Below are 19,949 nucleotides of genomic sequence, written 5' to 3' on the forward strand. Positions count from 1 at the left end.
ACAGAAAAGTTTTCTGACAGTAAGGGCTGTTTGACAGTGGAACAGACTCCCAGAAGAGGTGGTGGACTCTTCTTCCTTGGAGGTTTTCAAGAAGAGGTTAGATGGCTGTCTGCCACGGATGCTTTAGCTGAGATTCCTGCATTGCAGGCAGTGGCAGAGCATATGCCCACGCTGCCCAGGGCAGGCACACTCCCAGGGGGGCAGGGGGCACCCTCCCAGGCGGAGGATAGCCACTCGGGTGCATGGAGTGGTGCGCATAACCCTGCAGCCAGGGGTGGAGTGAGCCGCCGATGGCGGGCATTTGGCGTGCCACCCGCCCGCGACTGCCAAATGTCACCCCCCTCAGTGAAGACACCCAGGGTGATCCACCCCACAGCACCCCCTTCCTCTGCCCCTGATTGCAGGGGGTTGGACTAGATAATCCTTGGGCCCATTCCAACGTTTCAATTCTCTGAAACACCATAATCACTGTTGTGTATTGAGTCAAAGGATTTTATATCTGTATTATTATTGTCTGTAATTGAATTAGGGTAAAGTAACTGCCTTTTGGTTCCAGAGGGTACAGCTACTATTGGTTCATTTAAGCTGCTGTATTTGGATCCTCTGTCTTATTGGTTGCCTCCAAAAGGCAGGACTGTGATTGCCTGATATTGTTCCCTCCAAAATGTATCCCTTCTAACTAGTTCCCTGTCCCTATAAATGTAGCTTTCCCCTCCTCAGGTTTTAGTCTTGTTGCTTTAATAAAGAAGTGTTACTAGAGCACTGTCTCCAGCATATTATGTCAAGAGAGCTGAAATCACAAACCCCACGTCACAACAATCACTATGAATAAATTTTTCCCTGAACAAAGAACCAGGAAGGGATTAGGCATTCAAGCTACACCAACACAACAGGTGATCAACTGGGGGTTGCAACCACACCTTAAGCCAAAGCCAACCACTACATATCAGTGCACCTTTAAGAAGTAGACACAATTCTACACATTAACCGCGTGGTAAGCCAGTTAGACTGTATTCATCTCTCGAGTCAGCCATACATGCAATCTCTCTTTGCTCTGAAGAAGGCCTAGGATGGCTGCTCACTGGTGAGGGTGGAGAAGCACATTGCCCGCATGTCTCTGGGTTTCCCATGTGTGTCTGGTTGTCCACTGTGAGAAGAGAATGCCGAACAAGACTGGACTTGGGCCTGATCCAGCAAAGCTGTTCTTATGTACTTAACACTTTGTTCCCATGGTGGCCCTGTTCTAACTTTCTGAGCCAGTTGTTTGCAATGGAATGAAAGTTCCCATTGGCTGATTACTAGACAGCCTGTTTGAGTGGATCTCAATTAATTCCCCTCTATATCCCTATATTAATAATAATAAAAAGAATGTATGTGGTGTTAGCCACCTGTGAAATAATTTCCAAACCTCTAAAGCACTTTTAGGAAGGATTACCCATGTTGTCTTATAAACTTCAGTAAGGAGGAGGATATTTGACTCTTAGAAAATCCATGATCTTTCTTATGCATTTTGCATTAATATCACTAGCTGCCTCAGCTGGAAAGTATAATAGTATAATTTTATGTTCAGGACCCCTGGTGTCCCTGATTCACAATTTTGTATGCAAAATGTCTATTAAACATTGACCACTTTCCTTTGTGTGGAAAAGAACTTCGCATTTTGTGCAAGGCTCAGCAACTTTCAAGTTGTAGTGCTATGGGTAAGATGAGGGAATATGGGCATTTTTTAGTGCAGCTATTTGGCTAAACCATGACAAATTAACTTTAGACCATTGCCACAATTCCTGCTTGAGCCATCTACCTAGTGGTTTGTAATTTAATCTCCTAACACAGTTTACGTTATTGGATATAAGTACTCCAAGGTGTTTTATGGAGCTGGGGTGTATGGGAACTCCTGGGAGGCTCTTTAAATGATGTCAAGCTTCTGAACTCACACTGAGCTGCAACACTTCAAATTTTGCATAACTGTTTAATAGGCCCTACTCTGTTCTTATAGGTATCACTCTGCATATGTACACATATGCACTCTGTGTTGCTAGAATTGCACATTTTGCTAGTACTTATTTCTCAAATGACTTCTTACTTGAATGTAGGCAGAAATGAGCTAGGGAGCATCGGGCAGGAAAGCAGGAACTCCCAGTATATAGGAAGTAGAAGTAGTCACTCTGGACCCTGGAGCAGACCCCTTCACAGTATACAAATGCCACAAAGTGGGTGAAATGCCTTCCGTGGAATTGGAGTTTGAAAGTGACATTTCCTGGACCAAAGTGGAGCAATGCTGCCATCAAGCGACACTGCAAAGGGAACTGTGTAGAATTAAAATTCGAAGTGGCCTCAGTGGAGTACTGCTCTGAAAAGAATTAGCAAAAAGAAATGAACCATTACATATTTTTGCAAATGCGGTGGAATGAGGCAGTAGAATACTGAGTTGGTACAGTACACTGAACTACTCCACTTCAAACTACAGAGATAGAATTCTGAAATGCTTTTTCATTTTTACTCATTACTTTTTTAAAAAAGTCAGCATACTGAGGAAAAAGGTTGCAGCTGAGTCCATTCCCTGCTGCACTAGTTTTTTTTAGTTTATGGGAGTTTTGTATTCAGGGGAGCACCCAGCCATGCAGGTTCCCCCCATCTGCGCCCCCTCACTGCAACACCTTAAATCTCCTACACAGGCAGTGGGAAGACGTGATCAGTCAGAAGGAGGACATGCAGTTCATCAAAGGTCAAGAACCCTAATGAAGATTTCTGCCGTGCCATAATCCCACAGAAAGAAAGCAGGCTGCAATATTTCAGTTGTGCAGTTCAGCTTCCTGTCAACACTTTGGGGTATCTTAGGGTTAGATTCAAGACTTACTTCTTAGGAACAGTGAGGCCACCCAGGTACCTTTATAGCCAAGCAAGGATTAGAACCTAGATGGATCTCCAAATAAAAGCCAAGCACTGTATATCCACAGTAGTGCAATGGGTTAGTTAAACTTTAGCCTCTAAAAGGGGTAGTCCTAGCATTCCAGAGGAGTGCATTTATTACATGCCCCTCTCACCACCATCCTTCCCTTCTAGTTAGGGGCTGGCATAAATGGGATAAATAGAATCATGCAGGGACAGAGCTCTAGTTACAGAGAAGTGGAGGTGGAACCATCCTTACAACTACTAGTAAATATTAGAACAGTCTCAAATCCAGTTATGTCATTCCAGGGAGCAAAAGGTAAAAGGGAACATGGACTTTTAACAACTTTTGGAGCAATATGAAAGAATATCATAAGTTTAAATGATGCAGAACATCATCATTTGCTTTGGGTACAATATTTTCAGCAGGAGACCATTTTCTCCAAATGATACAGGTTGGTTTGTTGTTTTCTGGAACTCCCGCATAGTATTATCAGCATGCCTAAAGTGCTGGGGAAATATCTCCCAAAAATTCTACTTCAATCTGTCCATTGTTTGAATGGTCCACTGCAGATTTGTTCAATCCACAACCCAAATGAAGTGCATTGCTTACCTTTGGATAGGAGCCATCAGCTTTACAATATTTTATTCCATCACACTATGAAATACCATCTTCGTTTGCATCTAAGCTACAGTAATTGAGTAGGTATAGCCACTGAGAGAGAGAAAATAAATCTTAACAAACTAGGAGAATGGGCAGATGCTGGCACATTTAGAAAAATGGATTGGATGTGGACTAGATAAGTTTGCTCCTTCCAACTCTATGATTCTATGAAGCTTTGCCATTATAATTATATTGCTACATTTCCATTTCATGCCATGGGGAGGAGCACTCTCTCAAGACATAGGCAGTTACCTTCTTCCTATGTCTGTGAAGCTGCAATGCTATAGCCTGTGAAGAGAGCAATCGTTTTCTCTGGCCACCGTCCTCTACTTCCTGAAATCCAGCCATATCATTCTAGACTCTCTACTGTGGGCTGGAAGTGCATCAACTGAACCTAACTGATGCATCTGCCAAAGTCTGAGTGACCACCACGTGTCAGATCCTGAGTTGTACTTAACAGCAATGGCTGGGGAGGTGGGAGGAAGAGGAGAACCTTCAAAATGCTTTTGGCTAGTTAAGTGCACTGTCTTGACATGAAACATCATTTCTTCAAGGAGGAATAAGGAGGATTTCCCCCAAAAAATCATTTCTTCCACCTCAAGGAGGAATAAGCTACTTTGGTTTAATGAGCATTCTATTAGAAGATATGCACCTTTCCACATGTAGTTCTGACGGCAGTAGGGACTCAGGAAGTTTGTATCTTCAGACGCTAGAACAGATGCCACTCTCTTCTAATGGTTGTTTTTGGCATCCATCTGTTCTGAGAGACCACGGAGTGGGCCTTCAGGAGTGAAGTCAAACTCCTGCATTAGCAACACCCGCGACCCCCCTGGGGGGGTGAGGCTGGGCAGTTTATATGGAGGTCCTGGGCTGCCCAGCTGACAAGATCCCCCTCTCAGCCTTGCTGCTGTGTGGGGGGTGTTAGGGGGTGGGTAGTACCTTTGGTGGGGGGCACATTGAACTCCTTTTGGGGTAGTTTGTTCGCCTTTGGTCCCCACCCTGCACTCAGCTCTCACCTGTGACTTCTAGAAGCTGTAAGCGTGCAACAGCGGCCACACCCCAGGAAATGGCTTTGACTGGCCAGCAAGTGCACCAACTGGGGGGGGGCTGGGGGTCCAGGCCCCCCAAATTTTCAAGAAGGGGGCCAGGCCTCCTCAAAATTCCCTGGTGTCTCTGCCCCCACACTGCAGTGCATGCTCACATCACATTTACAAGCCACTGGGCGTGCGCATGACATGTCTGCACACCCTGCAACGTGCACACATGGCGCAAGCATGCCATGGGGCATGCTGATGTCATGCATGCACACTGTGAGGTGTGCTGGCATTCTGTGGCACAGCCCCCTCAATCACGGGGGCAAGGCAGAGTGCTTGGGCACCAGCTAAAGCAGGTGAGGACAGCCAACGGGTCTCAAACCCTCAGTGACTTTTGGCCTTCCCCTGCATGCTAAGACAGGCCCCAGCGGGTGGAGTGGACAATGCCAGCAGTGAGTCCAACTTTCAAGAAAGCAGTTTCCGCATGTGCTACAGAGGGAAGTGATGGGCAGGTGCGTCTCATCAACCTGGGAAGGTAATGAGCAATATATATTTAGGGAAGTATATATATATAAAGGGCTAGGGAGTAAACCCTGCACAAATCTGCAGTGGAGTCCCCAAGACAGAAGGATGGCTGCTTATCCTCCTCCTCCTTCTGGCAACTCACCTTCTGCTGCCCCCACAGGCACATTATGCCTCATAGCTAGGCAAGATTAGGCAACCCCAGCTTGCTGTTACTGAGCCACATGACAGCACAATTACTATTTTAGCTGGGCAGATTACCCTCTGAATGTATGCCTAGCATATGTTTTCATGGGGTAGATTCTACTTCAGATGCATGGCATTTTATTTATATAATTTACATAATACGCTATATACCGGTATATAATGTATATATAATATATATATATAATATACACTATATATAATACACACACCGCTATTTTACGAATACTGTAAGTAGTGAGAGCAGAAGAAAATAACATACAAAAATACTGTGACAATGCATTAAATAAAGCAGGGATCATTCAGACATTTCTCTAATATAAAACATCAGCAAGAGGCCACATAAAGGCACAAACATAGAGACCCTTCAAACCCAGATGGCAACCCAGAGACATATTGACTTAGGCAACACTACTACAGGACCTAATAATGCCAACATCAAGAATTAATTTGTTTGTTCATCCTCCCAAATGGCACGTGCTTTCATTTGCCAGTAATGCCATTCTGCATTCTCTGTAGAACAAACAGGTCAGTCTGGTCATAAAAGAGTAAATAGATACAAATGTGGCATCAGAAAGTGCAAGATTCAAAAACCAGTGGCAGTACATTTTGTTAGTGGCCATGAAAAAATAGATAAAAAATGAGAATTCGCTGAATGCCAAGATCCAGATTTGGGGCATGGTTGCCGCATCCCCACACTGCCCTCTCCAAGCAGCCTTGCAAGGCTCAGATCTGGGGAGGGCATTGCTGGCGCAAGAAGGACCCAACAACCACGCAGCCAGCTGACGTGGCACATGGCGGGTGCAAAGCAGGCTCCCCATGCCGGCACCCCCAACGCAGCTTGGCCCGGTGCCCCTCTTCACGATCCCACACCTAATCTTTACAGAGGGGTCACAGTGTGCAATGATATCATTCACATGCTTGAGTGTACCAAAGAGTTCGGAAAAGCTCTCCAGGGTCCAGGTGGGTTGGTCATTCTGCTCCTCCTCTTTCCCACTTTTAGAGCTGGAGCTCAGTCTCACCATTTCCTGCAGCGATTCCAGACTCAAGGCCTGTTGCCCCTAAATCTTTTCTTCCACCTCCTCCTGGATGAGTTCACAAAGCCATTGCCACATAGCCACCAACTTGTGGCCAACATTGGGGCATCCCGTCATGCATGTATGACATCATATGCACAACATGCAATGTGTGCGCCCACCCAACCCACCCAGGCCGACTCAGCACATCACACCCCATCCACCAACCGTCCACCATCTTACCTTTTCTTCACCACCTCAGCGATGCATCCCCCCCCCCATGAGGCCCACTGAGACGCTTGGGTGTGTTTCTTTGAGATTTCCAGAGCACCTTTCCAGAAGCTGCCCTGCTGATCATCAAAGGGACATGCCAGTGCAAGGGCTCCCTTAACACTGAGGGGGCCAGGTCCCCTGCCTACAGATATTGAGGGGGCCAAAGACACTCTGGTGTTGGCGCACCTGCATTGCCACCAACTTGCCTCACAATCTGGACAATGTTTTCCATCTCAGTGGCAATGCCTGGGAATCCACTGAAATCGTCAATGCATTCCTTTCATAGGTTGCACCAGCAGGAGCTCACGGTTTCAGGCTTGATGGCATCCACTGTCTGCTTTAAGTGATGCAGCTGGCGATGCTGAAGAACTTCCAGAATGCCACGAGATCGAGATCTGGATCAGCGTCCAGGACATCAAGTCAGCAAGGCAAGGGTGAGGCTGGTATAATGAGCCTTGAAGTAGTGAACCACCCCTTGATCCAAAGGCTGGATGAGTGAGGTCGTACAGGGAGTGGGGGGAGAAAAGCAACTCTGACATGCTCATGTTCAAATTGCAGTCCCTGTGGGTAACCACTAGCAGAAGCACTTTGAACTCCAGCCCCTTCTCCCGCAGGTGACACCTCATCTCTAGAACAAAGCATTTGTGGAACCAGTCCAGAAAGTTTTCAGCAGTCACCCAGGCCTTCTTGTTGGACTGCCAGCAGACAGGCAACAGGTTCTTGTTCTTGCCTTTGAGGGCACAACAATGCCCAGCCGCGTTGCCAAAGAGCAGCACAGTCAACCGATCCTTCACAGCTTTAAACTCAAGGGCGTCTTTTCTGCTTTGGCAGTGTAGGTCCGGTGGAAGTTGGATGTGACATAAGATGTGGAGGAAGGTACAGGAGATACTGTAAATGCATAAATCGACATGTGGGCTTGAGAAGTCAAAACCCATCTACACCAAATCTGACATAATATATGTCTATCTGTGAAAGTAAAGTTTTTTTAATTCAGGACAAGGTGTGAAGAATTAAATGTTCCATGGGAGAAGGTAAGAGAAGCATTCAGTTCTGTTTTAAACATTTTAAATCTTGTGCCAGTTCAAGAACAGCAGCACAAAAGAACACTTATCTGCAGGTGGCCACTTACAAAAGGCATTGTTGTAAGCATTATTTAGGTATTGGAGCCTGTTTCATCATAGGAAGATTTTTGGCTGCTACTGTGTTTATAAATATGCAAAAAAGGAGGGGGGGGAGGAATAACAATGTGGCAAAAACCCTCCAGTGATGGGTGCTGTATCTGATACAGTTTTATCCTTCATGTAATGGCCTTCAAGCCAATAACATGTCTACTCAGAAGTAAGCCCCATTCAATAAAATATAATTTACTCCCAAGTAGGTGTGCACAGAATTGCAAGCTTAGTCAAGAAACAAGTGGACTCTGGACCCTTGTCCCATCTCAACATGCCAACCCCCTAGAGACTAATAAGCTTCTGAGCCCCTGGAATTTAGTCAGGAAAACAAAGTTTGGGATTAAAGTATCCGTTAAGCAGTCAAAACAATACATCCAAAGTTAGTGTTTATGAATACGAAGAGAGAGAGGGGGGGAATTCAGTTTCTCTGACCAATCTCCAGCAGGCCCTGTTGATGGTGCAGCAGAACCCAGCAGAGGCCACTGAAGATGCCTGCCCCGCCCACTTTTAGTTTAGCCTCCATTAAAATTTCCCAGGCTGCCCCTGACAAAGCATTGTTCCAAAGCATTGTGAGAGAGCAACATGGCAGCTAGACGCTGTTATCCTTCATAACCAGGTAAGCCCACCAAGGCACGATGGAAAAGGGCCTTCCCCCAGAGGCTATTTTACCGAGGGGCCCTTCCAATTTGGAGCCAGTCCTACTTCAGATCTCCAAATATTTGAACTTATTTACATCATCATCATTTACTGATAATGTTTTATTGAAGACTCGGCACCGAACTGCTTTCCCCACTGGACCACGCTGGCTTGTGCTTGTTTCAGCCTCCTCTGCAATTCTGTAAATAGTTTCAAAAGACTCTGATTTTATCAATATATGAAGAATAACTGTTAAATACTCTCTACTTCCTGAGAGGGGATGTTTGAGGGGCTATGATAAGGCATTTATGGGGTAGCACTGTTTGGGGTTGGGTTTCCTTTGGAGGAGAGAGCACTGAGCACTCGTGGCTTTCTTGTAATGTTTGCTTTTTTTACAAATATAGAAGCAGAACATTGGGGGGGGGGGAGCTCTTCCAAGCAACAAATTTGCTACTTCCTTATCAGACCAGAGAGGTGATGCCCATGTCTTCGACCAATTCACACACAAAAATATCTCCCTCTGCTTTGCCTTTTCCAAAGGTTAAGGTGCTGTTTTGCCCACTTACAAATCTGTTGTCTTGACTTAGCTGCCTCTCCCCAGCACTGAGGGATATACCATTCAAACAGAGACCTCAATTATTTCCTTTTCCCCATCTCCCATCTGCCAGCCATTCTGGGCCATGGACTGGCAGGCTGTCTAACAGATGAATGTTTGGCTAGCAGCTTTTAACAATACTTGGGCTTGCTGCCAACTCTAGGGCAGCTTTCCCTGTTTTCCCAGTTAAACTAGTGACTAGTTGGGCTTCCATGTTGCCTTCTGGGCCAGGCCACCTGCTAGAAACCTGTCTAAAATACCAGCTGACCAGCTGCAGGGTGCTCATCACAGATGCAGCTCTGGTTTGGCCCTTGGAGAAGAGTGGAAGGAAGAGGACAACACTGGTCCTTACAACTCCAGAACATCCCCCCTGTTGCTATTTGTACTGTAGTTGTTAGAAAATGTCTTTTACAAAGAATAAATTTTACTGGGGAAAAGAAAACATATATGTAATGTAGCGGCTGCAAAGCAGGTGAGTCCAATCAAGGTCACAGAAACTCTGAATCATTGCCCTTTTAACTTGTTAACTGCCTTTAAAAGTAAAAGAGAGAGCGTCTGTCTGTCTTAGAAGTGAGGGTGAAAGTTGGAGGTTGGCTGGTTGCATCGCCATTATTTTGTTGACTGGGAACATGGGAGTGTGAAGAATTCAAGCGGACTCTTTCTAGAAGAGCTTATAAAGACAGGCAAGCTATGGACTAATGATTTACACATTGCTGTCATGTGCATAACTGGGGGGGGGGGAGAAGGGGGCAGAGAGGGGTAGCTGCCCCCATCAATAAAAATCAGTAAAAATACATAGCTAAGTGAGGTTCTGCCCCGTCAATAAAAGGCCTGCACCTCTAACAAAAATCCTGGCTACGCCCATAATTGCTGTGAAAGAATGTGTTTTTAGAGACCCTCTCTTGGTCTCAAGGAAGAGAAATAAATTGTATTGAACTTGATATAAAAATAATACAGCTTGCTAAATTGTTGCCATCCTGGCAAGTAAAGATTCACCTTCAAGTCTTGTGTAAGGAGTCTTACTTTATCAGTAAGGTTTGAGGGTGAAACCCCTACGTCACTCTGAAATAGACAACAGCCCCTAATCCTGTTACAGACATGAGGCTCTCTAAACAGGGTCTGGAAATTGCTTGGGTTCTGATTTTCTATAAGAGGAAAGTGGAAATATTTCAAGTGTTCCTGTGCTGCACACCCTGTTGACTCATGCCACATAGCTGCTTCTGAAAAAAGCTTACCTTGACCTAATAGGGCAATAAAGGAGAACAAATAGTTCACATGCTGAATTATCCAGAGAGACTTAACACAGCCAATTAAAAGCTCACAAGATATTGTGTTAATTTGTTTTTTTAATTAATAAAGCACAGGTTAAGTTTAAAATAGATTCTATAAAGGCTTATTTGAAGTCTCTCAATTCATTTCTTATTAATATATTTTTATGCATTAAGGGCAGCTAATCACCATTTCTTTTTATTTAATGCCTTTCTTTTTATTTAAAGTTATCACACTAACTTTTACAGAGGATTCTGGTGTCAAAGCAGTGCTTAAAACTGCCAGAGACCTGCAGGTATAGGGCGGTATTTAAATTAAATAAATAATAAAAATAATAAAAGTTATCAGAGATGTTCACATTTTTCAAAAATATGAAGATTTTACAGGCTGCTACTTTATAAATGGCATGTGCAGTACAATCCTATGTATGTTCATACAAAAGGCCTCTCTTATTGAACAAGGCATACCCCCATATAAATATAGATTAGATATAAACCCTAATATTTACATAATCACAATTATAGACAAAAGTTGTAAGTTAGTGAGTAAGGATCTGAGATCTTGTAAAGCTAGTGAACAGGGATTGGTTCTTGGAGCCTGCTGGTAGTAAACCTCTACCTGTAATCTGAACTAGGCCTTTCAGCATTACATCTTTAGTGCTTAGTTGATGTGCAAATTATGTAATTTTATTAAGGTAATATTTGAAACCATAAGCAGAGGCCAGGATAGTGTGGAGGTGGGTGCTCTACACTAGTGTTCAGGTCTAGAATGAGGGTCTCCAGTAGATTACTCAGGATTTGAAGATTATTAGGATTTGAAGTAAAGGAGGGCAGACTCAGCCAGTATCAGCATCATTGTCAGACAGTCTATGTCACTTGTTAGGAACATGGCCCCTCCAGAGCGCAGCGGAAGAGTCAGCCTCAGAAATTGAGCTGAGTGAGCAAGGGGCTGCCTCTGCAGATAGGAGCTGTCTGTCTGAGTTTAGAGAGGACAGCCCGGATCCCTCCTTCCCAGGGAAGAAGCTGTTTGCTCTCAAGGAGAGGAAGAGTTGGAAGTTGGCCAAAGCATTGTCAGGCAACCATCAGATAAGCCAGAGTCTGAGGCTGTGTCTTCTGGGGAAGAGACGGGCCAGCCGTTCAGTCCCTGTATGAGGAAAAAGGGAAAAGCTTAGAGAGCAGCGGAAGGGAAGGAGAAGAAAGGCGGGATTTTGGCGTTCTTCCTGTTGGGGGAGGGACGATGAATCAGACTGAGCAACTAATGTTAATTGGGGGGGGGAGCAGATAGCTTATGAGTAACTTTGATTCTGTTTGTTCAGACCTCAAACTATGCAATGGTTTCTTCTCCCTTTAAACATAGTAAGCAAGGTTAGGGCGATTGTATTATCACCACTTATTGTTGTTATGAACGGTTATTTGCATACACCTGAGTTTTGCAGAGAAATATCACAGATCTTTTCTTTTTCTTGCTTTCATGGCCTTTTGGCCCCCCTGTTTACATTGTCCCCTCCATGTATTTTATATATTTCACACAGAGAGAATCATATAATCTTAGAGTTGGAAGCTACCCCAAGGATTATCTAGTCCAACGTCCTGCAATGCAGGAATCTCGGCCAAAGCATTCATGACAGATGGCCATCCAACCTCTGTTTAAAAACCTCCAAGGAAGGAGAGTCCACCACCTCCCAAGGGAGACCATTCCACTGTTGATCAGCAATTACTGTCAGAAAGTTCTCTCTGGTGTTTAGTTGAAATCTTCTTTCTTGTAACTTGAATCCACTTGTTTGAGTCCTTTCCTGCAGAGCAGGAGAAAACAAGCTTGCTCCATCTTCCATGTGACAGCCCTTGAGATATTTGGAAGATGACTTGTTTACTAGCTGGGGATAATGCTCCATGAATCTGCTGAAGTGAGATTTATGTTTATTCAGTAGAGTCTACATTAAATCTGGGTCTTGTAGGTGCCACAAAATATATGGTTGTTATTTTTTGGTATGTCTTCTTTTTGTATCACTCACAGTTAACAGAAATGGAACAACAGACAGCTGTTTTTGCAAGTACATACAAATAGTGTGATGAAACATGTTTATGTAAATGTAAGTTCCACTGAAATTAATCTGGCTTCCAAATAAATGGGTTTAAAACTGGACTGAGAAACAATTAATGGAAGCAGCCAAGTGCATACAGCAATTGCCATAAATAGGCTTCTGGGCAAAGAAGTGTTGAGCTCAACTGTCAAGGGATATTGTGATTTCCGTGCATGTTGCCTTGGGGCTGAAAAAAGGCCAGAAGCATTCATTACTCTTATAATCTATTGTACACTATATTATTTATGAAAGTAGGTTTCCAGCAGTAAAGTTTCCTGATCTTCTTTGTGGCTTCCTTTTCTAAAATGCAACTGATTTATTTAACACCCCACTTGGGTCAACAAACTTTGTTCATGACCTGGCATGACTCTAGTACTGTATTCGGATCCTGGGCTGACTGTGCCAAACTATTTAGTGGTTCTGTGATAGAGGCAAATATTTTCTTAGAACAAGGTTAAACATTTTTGCCTGTGATCAGAGATATTTTTGGGTTTCAGCTTCCAAACCTTTTATGGAGGCAAAACTAAGAAGTGGGGGGGGGGGGGGATATTTTGAAGTATTCAATGGCCTGAAATAAATGTCTAAGAAGCCTATTCTAAAGATTTCAGCATACGAGGCACAAGCTGGACTCTATCTGTCCATACTTCTAGTAATTTATTAGGAATTTTCGAATGCCGGACTCCTAGTGAGCAAAGTAAAAAAATTCCTTCCAGTAGCACCTTAAAGACCAACTAAGTTAGTTCTTGGTATGAGCTTTCGTGTGCATGTATCTGAAGAAGTGTGCATGCACACGAAAGCTCATACCTAGAACTGACTTAGTTGGTCTTTACGGTGCTACTGGAAGGAATTTTCTTATTTTGTTTTGACTATGGCAGACCAACACGGCTACCTAGCTGTTCCTAGTGAGCAGTCCCTGCTGAGGGAGCTCTTTCTATTCTCTGCTTTACAGAGGGGAAGCGGAGGAGGCGGCGGCGGCGGCGGCCGAGGGGTTTTCCCTTCTGTTCTCTTGACATTCCCGGGCGGGGTTCGGTTCCTGAGGGGGGAGAGCGAGCGGGGGGGGGGGCGCCTCGACCAAGAGGGGCGGCCTCAGCTTCCCCGTGGGCGGAAGGCCCGCCGCCCCAGAGCCGAGCCCTTTCTGAGGGGCTTCGCCCGGCGGGGCGGCCTTTGGCGCCGGGCTCCTCCCTCCCTCCCTCCCTCCCTCCCTCGCGCTCTCGGCCCCGCCCCCTGCGGAGAGCCCTCGGCCCGGCCCCGCCCCCGCCCGTCTCCCGTGCGCGCATGCGCGGCCTGCCCCAGCCGCCGCCGCCGCCGCCTTCTCCTCACGCCGGAGCCGCCTGAGGGAGGCAGCGCCATGGAGCTGGTCGGGGCGCAGCAGCAGCAGCCGCAGCCGCAGGCAGCGGGCCTGGCCGGGAGGAAGAGGCAGCCCAACCGCGAGAGGCCCGCCGCGGCCGAGGACGACGCCCTCAACCAGATCGCCCGCGAGGTGAGCGGCGGGGGGGGGACACACGGGGGGGGCGGCCTCCCGGAGGCGCCTCTTTCCGCTCTTCTTCCTCCTCCTCCCCGGGCGGGGGGGGGCGGGGGCTGTCACCTCGGCCCCTCCCCCTTCACGTGGGAGCTGTCAGGTGCCGCCGCCGCCCCCCCATTTCTCCCCTCCCTCCCTCCCATCAACTTCCGGGAGGCCGTGGGGGGCGGGGGGCGGGGCGGGGGGTCCAGCCCATTTGCGACCACGGCAGAGGAAGGGTTAATAAGCTCATTCATATCCCCTTAATGTGCCCCCCCCCTAAAATGTTCAATAAACTTTGTAAACACAAAGTATTGTCTTCCAAGACAAAACCGTTTATCTTAATGGCAGGGTTTGAATGAAAGGCAGCAGTCTCCCTTGTCTGGATCCATGACTGGTGTACACACAAACATTTGTATATTTTGTTTTATTTTGAGTGCTGCATTTGTGCTGCACCTTTTCCCTTTCAGGCAGCTCAAGAGGTCATGCCTGGCTCTTGGCTCCCCTCTGCTCCAGCAATCCCCACAACAGCCCTGGGAGGCAGGTTGGGCCTGAGAGGCAGCGCCTTGCCCCACAGGCACCCAGGGGGCTCCAAGACCAAGGGGGGATTTGAACCCTGGCCTTTTCCTGCACTCTAGCCACTACGCCACACTGCCTCTCTGATTGGATTAGTAGAGTCACCAACCATTGTTCTTGTAGTTTGTTTATCTATTTATTGCAATTAGATCTCACATTTTCTCCAAAAAGTTCAAGGAAGGCTTAACTTTTTATGTCTTTGGGTTCTCTGTGTTGCTTCTTATGTTGGATGGCCTCTGGACCCTGCTACTTATTTACCTTTCTCTGTTTCTCTCTGTACCTTTTGGTATTATAATATATGATCTGCCAACTGGTTATAAGGCTTCATAGTTCTCATAAAGGAAGGTGTAGCCCAGAAACACCACAGCAAACACATTGGTCTTTAAAACATGTTTCATATACCTATAAATTCTTTCTCTCATGGGCTTATATTGGTTCCTCTAACTTAAGGTGCTAAAGATCAGGAAAGAGGTGAGAGCTTCTGAAGTATTGTTTTGGCTGTGACTTCTTTAACAGAAGTTTGATCTTTAAGGAGGTCAAAACAAAAAAAATTCCTTCCAGTAGCACCTTAAAGACCAACTAAGTCAGTTCTTGGTATGAGCTTTCGTGTGCATGCACACTTCTTCAGATACCTGAAGAAGTATCTGAAGAAGTGTGCATGCACACGAAAGCTCATACCAAGAACTGACTTAGTTGGTCTTTAAGGTGCTACTGGAAGGAATTTTTTTTTGTTTTGACTATGGCAGACCAACACGGCTACCTATCTGTAACTTTAAGGAGGTGTTCTTGTTCTGCACTGTGAGCTTTGCTCACTCTTTTCTGTACTCTTCTGCAGCAACAACTTTTTTGGTGAGTTAAGTAACCTCAGGAGGGAAGTGGAAGATGAGGAAGTTGATATCTGTACTGACTCTGGTGAGATGCTTGTCCTTTTTAAATTCAAAAAATCACAAGTACCAAGCCCTCCAGATGGTTTAGGTCAGGGGTTGGCAAAGTTTTTGTGGCTTGGGCCGGTTCACAGTCCTGCAGATGCCGCAGTGGGCCAGAGTGCGCGCACACACAGGCATGCACAAACACTATTTCTGGCGCGGAGGAGGCGTGCACAGCTTTCCATTGGCTGCAGGAGCTTCCTGCAGCCAATGGGAAGCTGGCCAGTGTCACGGAAGGCGGTCCCCACTCTGCCCCATGCCGGTTTGGCGCGGCGCATGGGAGCCGACCAAGTGGGCGTCAGGGGTCCATGGGCCGGTTAAATGACCCCCATGGGCCTTAGGTTGCTGATCCCTGGTGGTTTCCCTCCTCCCTTTGTACATACTGTTGCTGTGTGAAGGACAAAAGGAGAGAGAACTTCCTTTTCTGACATGTTCCCAAAGATGGTTAAACCCATATCCTTCTAACAGACTTCCCTAGCGTACTGACTGGCCAGCTTGATTTTTGTGTGTCTCCATTGTTTGAGCAACATTGTAACATTACAAAATGCATTGTTACAACATGTAACAATACAGGCAGGAAAGCAATCCTTTGTAACTCTTCTCTGTTGCATGCCATTGCCTGTAACTTTTATGTTCTTGTGAAACTCTTTAGACTTGAGTTTATGTTCAGACTGTAGTTTTAGGATATAGGAATTTTGTTAAGGAAGGGCAAAAGATTTTCCAGTTACAATGGATTTTGTTAGTAAAATGTGTTGAGGGTATGTTAGTGAAAACTATGGAAACAAAGCAGCTTTTGTGTATCTAGATAGTTTATTCATTATTTAATCTGATTTGTATATTTGAGAGTTTAAAGGTAAGGCGTATGGCTAGGTTACAGATTTAACCTGTGTATGCTCCTATTTTTATATTGTTGAATTGTGTGCTTCAGTTTGCCTGCAAATCTGGATCAAACATTGATTTTGCATATTGGATTGTAGAAAATCTATACTTCATTCAATGCATAGCTTTCTAGATTTGGACAAAATAGCAGTCTATTGTTTGATAGAAGGCACAAATGAAAGCTCCATATATGTGGAGAAAAAGGGAGTATAAAGGCTGCTTGTAATATAAAATAAACAACAATGGCTTCTCTAACTACAGCCAGTGAAGCCTTATTTCTATGGTACTGAGCAGGTTTGGATAATGTACAAATGCTCCATAAAGGTGAAAATACGTGCTTTAAAAACCCTGGCATGTCATGTAACAGGTGATTGATTCAGGGCACACGGTTAGATCTCTCCCCCCCACCACTTGTGGCTGTACTCCCTTGAGAGAGTTTCCAGTTTCCGTCTATCTTGAGCAAGTGTAATAGTAGCTGTAGCAAAGCAGGGATGAGCTGAATGCATTGTTCCCAAGCTTAGTTGCTGTCTGTCGGAAAGTGAAAGTTCAGATAGTACTAACGCAGTGTAACATGTAGACATGATCTCAAATAATTAAAAATTCTCACCATTCAAAATGACCAAAATATTTATAACTCATCTTTTAACAAATAGTATCCAGAACAGCTAACAAAAAAGCTCAAAACAATAAAATGCAGTAGTACAGTACTTTTACTAAAATACAAAATAAAACAACAATGAAATAGTAATCTAAATGATTTTCTATATTGCCTCCCTCTTGAAATGCTCATCCAAAAAAGCCTGATTTAACTTGCTACTGAAAGGAACTATTTCCTAGTAAGCATGAATCTTATCCTGAAAAACTTAAGTTAGGAACATAGGATGCTGCTTTATGCTGAGTTAGACAACTGTCCCATCTGGCTCAGTATTGCCTACACAAATTGGCAGTAGCTTCCCAGGGTTTCTGGCAGGGTTCTATCCCAGCCTTTCCCAAAGGTGCCATGAGTTGAATCTGACCTTGTGCATTCAAAGCAGCTGTTCTACCACTGAGCGATGGCCCTTCCTCAAACTCGTAAGCTGTCTGTACAGTTCTGCTAATGCTTAATCTTCCCCAACTTTGTGCACATGAGATGTTTTAGAATACACCTCCCATCAGCCTCAGCTAGCATGGCCATTGGTTAAGGATGATGGGAATTGTAGTCCACAACATCTGGAGGGTACCGTGGGGGCTTAGTGCGATGTGAAATGGCCTTGCATTTGTGCATTGCCCCTGCTCTCATCTCTCCTCTGGCACAGCTGTGAGAAGGAAAGTGGAAACATGCATTTTCAAGTACCTTTAGAGTTTGTTAAATCAAAACGGGAAAGAAATGAAATTAGTTTTAACAACTGTTTGTCTGAACAAGCAGATTTCAAACCATGTTCTATGATCCTGGCTTGTTAGGATAAACTATAATTAAAACTAATCAAATTGATTAAAAGTTAAAACAATGCTCTGCAGCTGGTTGGAAACAGAAGTAGATGCTTTCTGTACTCTTCTTTGCGGCTAGAGGGAGGGGGCAGGATTGTGGCTTGGTGCTGCATCTGAACCAGGCCACAGCTGAGCTGTATAGCAGCTTAAGTATGTTAAGCCAGTTTGTATAGCCTGCAGACAACCGACTGCATTCGGATATAAAGCTAAACCATGGTATGTTTAGATCAACTCTTGTTTTGTTCATGAACTGAATTATGGTTTGTTTGGTCAACAAACCATAATCTAAAACCATTGTTTGAACTTGGCTTGTGAGTCTGCTTGAGCTAAGTGTGGTTTATTTTTTATGGTTTGGCATCCTGACTTAATCTAGTGTGCTCCATTGCTCAGTTCTTACTTCCTGCCTGACTGCAGAGACATGAGCAAAACAGCTCACATGGCAAGGACTAGTCATGCTTTCACAGACCTCAAGCCTGCCCCACTTTGCCTTGCAAAAGACTCCTATCCCCACTCACCTCCTCAGTGAGAAGGTTTCCTTACCCATTTTGGCTGGCATTTGGAAAAAGATTAAAGGGAGTGTCTGCCCTCTTATCCATATCTCACAATGGGTATATGTTAAATAACTACTTGCTCAGTCCTCACTGGGCTGTTTTTGGTGAATTTTTCTTTTACTCCTTCAGGGTTTTTGTGTGTGTTTCTTTGTATTTCTACAAATCTTGAGGTTTTTCCAAGCCTTCTCTCTGGCTCTGTAAGGATAGGCAGCCATTAAATCAATCAGTTCACGTTAGGATATGTGATGCCAACAGATGCAGTTGCACAGTATGATCCAAAAATGTCTCCCAAACACAGCCCCTCTAGCCTGTGTCCCTACACCCCCCATTCAATTCTATATCCTAAATATGCAAGTTATTGCTTAACACCTATTCTTCTGGTTGGCCAGGACTGACAATTTAGTAGTGTACAGGGTGCCCCAAAAGTAGGTTGTACAATACATAGATACCTATTCTTATTTACTGATATTGTGACTTCCTAATGAAACATGGAAGGTCATGAGCCTATCGATAGTATTTTCTTTGCTTTATAGAAATGCTTGATACCCCACTGCTCATACTTAAAGGCCAGAGTAGAAGCATAAGAAACCAAGGTTTTGTATGAATATGAAGAATAATTTCTAATAGACCTTGGTTAACCAAGATCTTTAGTACATACATAATATACAGGGCCATAAGTATGATTACTGGAAGATCTTGATCCAGTGTCCTATTTTTAATCTAATTTACTATTGTGTGATGTTTGTAGCAGTACATACTTTACCTTTATGTGCAATTGACTGTTTTCTTTAACTAAAGTGATATGGCTCGTGGGGTTGCAGAAGGGCCCTCCCCCTTTCTAGGTTTGTCTCCAGAACTAACTTCTTTGTAACATCTGAAGTGTTTATGTGAACAATTTCCCATTCTTCCAGTTGTTTATATACCACTTTTTAAATGCTTGATGGAGGCCAATAAATTTCAGGTAGTTTATTTGTTTTTGAGCTTGGTATGTCTTGCCTCTACAGGATGTGAGAGCAGTTTTTAAAAGGAAATCAGTGTGAACAAATAAAAGGAAACTGTACAAATTACTCATGTTGCATGAAGTCAAGTTCCTACACAATACTAAGAAATTGCACTTAGTGCGGGAATTATACTTCTTTAAAAATACATTTTTATTAAAGATTTACTGGTTTACAAAAGTATACGCAATGTTTCTTTTTTTAAGTTACATTTTCTACAGATCAGTTTCATTTGTTGAGACATTAGCATTACATTAGGAAGAAAAGGGGGAAAGAGGTGGAGGGGGGAATGGTGAATGGGGTGGGGGGCAATGCTTCTATGTGTGGGGTTTTGTGTCAGCATCACTTGTGTGGGTTTTCTTTACTATTCCTTTGGTTGTGAGAGAAGTTGGGGTTGGCCTAGGGTGTGGTTGGTTGTCTTTGATTGGCTGTAGTGAAACTTGTTTTCATGTGTGAGTGGGGGTGTGTGTGTGTGTGTGTGCTTGGATCAGGTTAGCCAGATTGATTCAAATGCTATTGTTAATCAGGCTGCTGATAACAGGAAAAAATACTTCTCAACCTTTTGGCTAAGACCAAGTGTGGAAAAGAAGTATTAAAAAAACTACCAGCTGTTGTTTGGAAGTAACAGGCAGTGAGTGTGTGATTGACTTGTGGGCAATAGTAATAAATAAGTTTCTTTTTCTTTTGGGCAGGGCTATTG

At 44.5% G+C, this 19,949-nt stretch overlaps 1 protein-coding gene and 1 long non-coding RNA gene across 19 annotated transcripts in view; one reads left to right on the forward strand and one right to left on the reverse strand.

Moving 5' to 3' along the window:
* Positions 1-9,794: 9,794 nt before the first annotated feature.
* LOC309335697 overlaps positions 9,795-19,949 on the reverse strand; it is a 111,851-nt gene continuing 101,696 nt past the window's right edge. The window contains exon 3 of the long non-coding RNA XR_014153638.1: positions 9,795-11,973. This is a non-coding gene — a long non-coding RNA (uncharacterized lncRNA). The remainder of the gene's footprint in view (positions 11,974-19,949) is intronic.
* The window catches only part of LRRFIP1 (LRR binding FLII interacting protein 1), a 104,744-nt gene continuing 98,464 nt past the window's right edge, over positions 13,670-19,949 (forward strand). For 17 of the 18 annotated variants that reach the window (XM_081859753.1, XM_081859766.1, XM_081859770.1 and 14 more), the window contains exon 1: positions 13,670-13,834. In XM_081859753.1, the coding sequence (XP_081715879.1) occupies positions 13,703-13,834 (132 nt within the window). In that variant the 5' untranslated portion in view covers positions 13,670-13,702. The remainder of the gene's footprint in view (positions 13,835-19,949) is intronic. The other variant, XM_081859762.1, reaches the window with a different exon arrangement.

The sequence above is a fragment of the Podarcis erhardii genome (assembly GCF_964252035.2).
Source record: "Podarcis erhardii genome assembly, chromosome: 1".
NCBI classification, from domain to species: Eukaryota; Metazoa; Chordata; class Lepidosauria; order Squamata; family Lacertidae; genus Podarcis; species Podarcis erhardii.